The sequence below is a fragment of the Sciurus vulgaris genome, assembly GCF_902686455.1.
Source record: "Sciurus vulgaris genome assembly, chromosome: 8".
Taxonomy (NCBI): domain Eukaryota; kingdom Metazoa; phylum Chordata; class Mammalia; order Rodentia; family Sciuridae; genus Sciurus; species Sciurus vulgaris.
Genome location: NC_136468.1, coordinates 125,642,323 through 125,646,757, shown reverse-complemented (window position 1 = coordinate 125,646,757; position 4,435 = coordinate 125,642,323). Strand labels below are relative to the sequence as shown.

At 36.3% G+C, this 4,435-nt stretch overlaps 1 protein-coding gene across 1 annotated transcript; it reads right to left on the bottom strand.

Annotated features, from left to right (window-relative positions):
• Positions 1-1,378: 1,378 nt before the first annotated feature.
• LOC306668131 (olfactory receptor 2L13-like) lies at positions 1,379-2,317 on the bottom strand (the record flags this gene model as incomplete). Its single annotated transcript, XM_079151202.1, has 1 exon — positions 1,379-2,317. The coding sequence occupies one exon, from the start codon at positions 2,315-2,317 to the stop codon at positions 1,379-1,381; it is 939 nt and encodes a 312-aa protein (XP_079007328.1).
• Between the last annotated feature and the right edge of the window lie 2,118 nt (positions 2,318-4,435).

Genomic DNA, 4,435 nt, shown 5'->3' with positions numbered 1-4,435 from the left:
ATGAATGAAAACATGGCTTTTTTATTGTAAACAAATGGGATACATGTTGTGTCAAAATATGGCTTTTGACAGTAAATGTATGGAACTGGAGATCATGTCAGGTGAAATAAGACAGACCCAGAAAATAAAAGATAGAATATTTATGCTGATATGCAGGAGACAGGCCAAAAAAGAAAAAAAGAATAACAGAAAAGGGGGGATAATTCCATGAAGATACAAGAGAGGTCAGCGGATAGAAAAAGGGTATTGCAGGGGAGGAAGGAAGTACAGGAAAAGGGAGGAAACATCAAACATTCCTATGTACATATATAAATGTATTACCGTGAATCTCACCTTTATGCATATCCACAAGGCACTAATTTAAAAGAAACTTTAAACACAAGAAAGATGCAAAGAGTCAAGGAAAGGGAATGAGAGAGGGAGGGGAAAGGAAATGGGAAGTACTGGGAACTAATTTGTACCCTATAACAGGTCATGCTTCTGTAATTACATCAAAATAAGGCCGAATAATATGTAGAACTAAAATAACTATTGAAAATTAAATTTAAAAAAGATCCCCTTAATGACATTGGGGACAATAGAGAGTACTGGATTAAAGAATTTGAAAATGGCAATGAAATAAACATGGAGCAGCTGTCTCCATGGTACAAAAAGCTGTTTTATATATTATATGCCAAAATATTCATTGAATAAAATATTATTTATGAATAATTGTGGTGACTAGGAGTCACTTGGAATTCAATATCACTACAAGAATTAAAGCCAAAATTTAAAAAAAATAGATGGTTGCTTGTAAAGGTGAACAGTGTAATTCTTTGTCCCAAGAACAAAAATAACAGCCTGAAAGAGAAACTCCAGCTGACACTAAGGGCGAGTACTATAAGTCACTCAGTGTTTCTGTGCTTTTACAAACACAGGCCCCATATTTCTCTAGGACACTTGAAAAGTGTAGGGTGGAATTTGTTACATGGTATAAGCTCAAAATTTATACAAGACATTGAATTAGAAAGAAAAAAGCTATGCAAAAATATTAATAATCTCATCTCAAATATTTCAAAATAAAACATGTCAATATCATTATAAATATTTTCACATATAATAGTAATACATATATAACTGTATAAAATATATGAAATAATATATGATTAATGTCAACATTGCTAACATTGACATTAATTATAATATTTCTTAACATAACTATATTTAATAATTATAGTTCTGTATAATAACCAACATATAATTTAAATTAATTTTGCTTTTAAATGTGTCATTAGAAATTTTAATTTCCATAGGTGACTTGCATTATACTTCTATTAGTCAGCACTGTTCAGGAATCTGCATGGAATGAAGTCATACAGAGGAGCAGAGACAGCCATGATCATTTCTTCATGGAAGAGAACATCCCAAACACTCTTCTCATGGCCCCTAAGACCTCCTTGTTCCTCAGGCTGTAGATGATGGGATTGAGCATGGGGGTGAGAATGGTGTAGAAGACAGCCAGGTTCTTATCCTCTCCTGGTGAGCGAAGACTCCTGGGCCGGAGATAAGTATAGACAAAAGGTGCATAGTAAAATATTACCACAGTTATATGTGTGGAGCATGTGGTGAAGGCTTTTCTTCTTCCCTCTTTTGAGTGCATATGGAAGACAGCAAGAAGGACCCGTCCATATGAGGCACTGATGCCAAGGAAAGGGACAAGGAGAAACAGACTTGTGCTCACAAATACCATGTACTCATAGACCCAGGTGTCCACACAGGCCAGAGGCAACATGGCTGGAATGTCACAATAGAAGTGATTGATGGCCCTGGACCTGCAATAAGGAAGATGAAGAGTATACATGGTATGTGCCAGGGAGTTGATGGAGCCCAGTATCCAGGTTCCTATGATCAGCTTCAAACAAATCCTTTTACTCATGCGAATGGGATAGTGGAGTGGGTGGCAGATGGCCACAAAGCGGTCATAGGCCATAGAAGCTAGGATTAAACCTTCAGAACCAGCCATGGTCGCGAAGACAAAGATTTGTATGCCACAGCCCAGGAAGGAGATGCTCTTCTGGCCAGATAGGAAGTTGTATGCCATCTTGGGGACAGTGGTGGAGATGATCATCAGGTCCATTAGGGAGAGCTGGCTGAGGAGAAAGTACATGGGGGTGTGGAGCCGGGGGTCCAGGAAGATGAGGGTAGTCATTCCTGAGTTCCCCAAACAGGCAAAAACAAATACAGAAATGATCAGAAGCAAGGGAAGTAGACCTTTCTGATTTGGGGGAAACAACCCCATTAAAATAAAGTCACTTGAAGTTTGGTTCCATTTCTCCATGAAAACCTTCTGCCTTAATTTCCTTGAAAGAGGCAAAAACTAAGGAATAAATAAGAAATGAAGTAGAAGAGGAGAATAAGAAGAAATTGATTTTACTAGTCTTTGTTAATAAGTTCTTTTTCCTTCAATACCCTAGCCTTTATTAAATTTATTTTAAAATCTGCATTGAATATTCTTGCCCTGGTTCTCTCTGGTAACCATCTCAGCAAGTCATAGACATATGTAAGGTCTTAACATATAAACTCTAATACCACATGTGTCAAACACAACGAGGTAGCTGGATCCTTCCTTCCTGCTGACTCCTGGCAGGAGCATTCCTCAGGACTATGCACCAGTCTCAGCACCTGAGGAAGCCACGGTCCTGCTTCCTCCCTCCTCAATAAAGCACTCCTGTTTAGCACAGACCTGAGCTGGTGGCTCAGAAGGTCCTAGTGTGCTTGAATATGCATCCTCAGTGACCTTGCCTGCTCCACATCTCTAGTTCCTTCTCTTCCTTCCCCATGGGCTCTGTTACAGCTGAGTAACCAGGGTCTTCTCTCAGGAGCTGTGCTGCTCACCTTCTCAACAGAAGCTTCTCTGCTGCTCATGAACTTGTGTCACTGTCCAAAAGTATTGTTTTAAAACTGTGAAGGTATGGTGTGTCCCATATAATCTAAATATCACTTCTCTATGTGATCATGCCTAATTCTCTTATTTCAGGCAGGTCAAAGCACAGGGACCTTTGAGAGGATATTTATTTCCTCTTCCTGTCCTGTAGTTAGGTTTCCATAAGGTTCGAGCAGAAGAGTGAATCTGTTGCTATGATGTTCAACTAGGAAATAATCTTAAGTGTGGTACATTAGATATTTATAGCTTATATGTATTTTTAATTATTCTCCTCAGAGTTAATTGCACAAGTGAAGTAAAAAAAAAAAATTAGATGTTCATCACCAAAAGAGAGAAAAAGGAACCAAAATAGAAGGGAAAAATGAATAACTTTCCCATCTTTGATAAATTTTTCTACTTTTTTGCCCATTTTTAGTTGGTGTATATATATATATATATATATAAAATTGGTATATATATATCTATATATGTACCAATTATATATAAATATATATACCAATTATACATATACCAATATATACATATAAATATACCAATATATATATATATATATATATAAATACACATATATATGTATATATATATTTAAGTAAGTACTTTATACATCTTAATTTATTTAATTCTGGCAACAACCCTAAGAGGTAAATGTTAATATATCACTAATTTATCGGTGAAAAAACAGAACCAAAGAAAGATTAATCTATGCAAGTTTATATTAGTAATAATGGGCAGTTCTGAGATGCTAATCAGGTAGTCTAGGGTCAGGCAGTCTAAATTCCACGGTACCCTACCTTGTCTATGATTAAGGAAATATTATTCATAGTTAACCCCAATATTTTAAAATTACTCCCCCTGCTAATATTTTCGTACACACATTTCCAATCTGATAAAATTTTCAAGTATTTCTTAGATAGATTTTTGTAATAAAAATCAAATAAGGCATTTATATTTTAAACTCAACTTTTAATACCCCTTCTTTTGGTCTTAAGTCATCTCACTTCTGGCAGTAAGTTCTTACTTTCAAACATTTTCCCAAATTTGCATAAACTCTGATTAAAATACTTTTACATCTCCCTTTTGGGTGTTGGACTATTTCCCATATTTAGCTTGCTATGAGATATTCTGCACTACATTTTTGTACCCATCCATCTAAAAGAAACTGAGTTTGCATCCTGTCTCAGATATGCGCATGGATGTGTTGGGCATGTGAGAGAGATGGGATCTCAGGCAGCTCTGATCCTAAAATCTTTTAGAAACAAAAACACATGACATCAAAGAAAATGAGAAAACACCAGGCCACTATCTTCACGATACATTCTTCCTTTAAAAATGTGCTCACTGCTTCCATTTTGTGTCCATGCAACAAGTATTGACTTGCTTTAGTGGTTAAAATGCACATGACTTCACAATCTGGAGTTAATATTTAGTGGGTGACAAGACAATAGAACACCAGCTGACACATTCTCTATGTTTACACAGCCATTCATATGGGAAAGAGAAACAGAGCAGGGG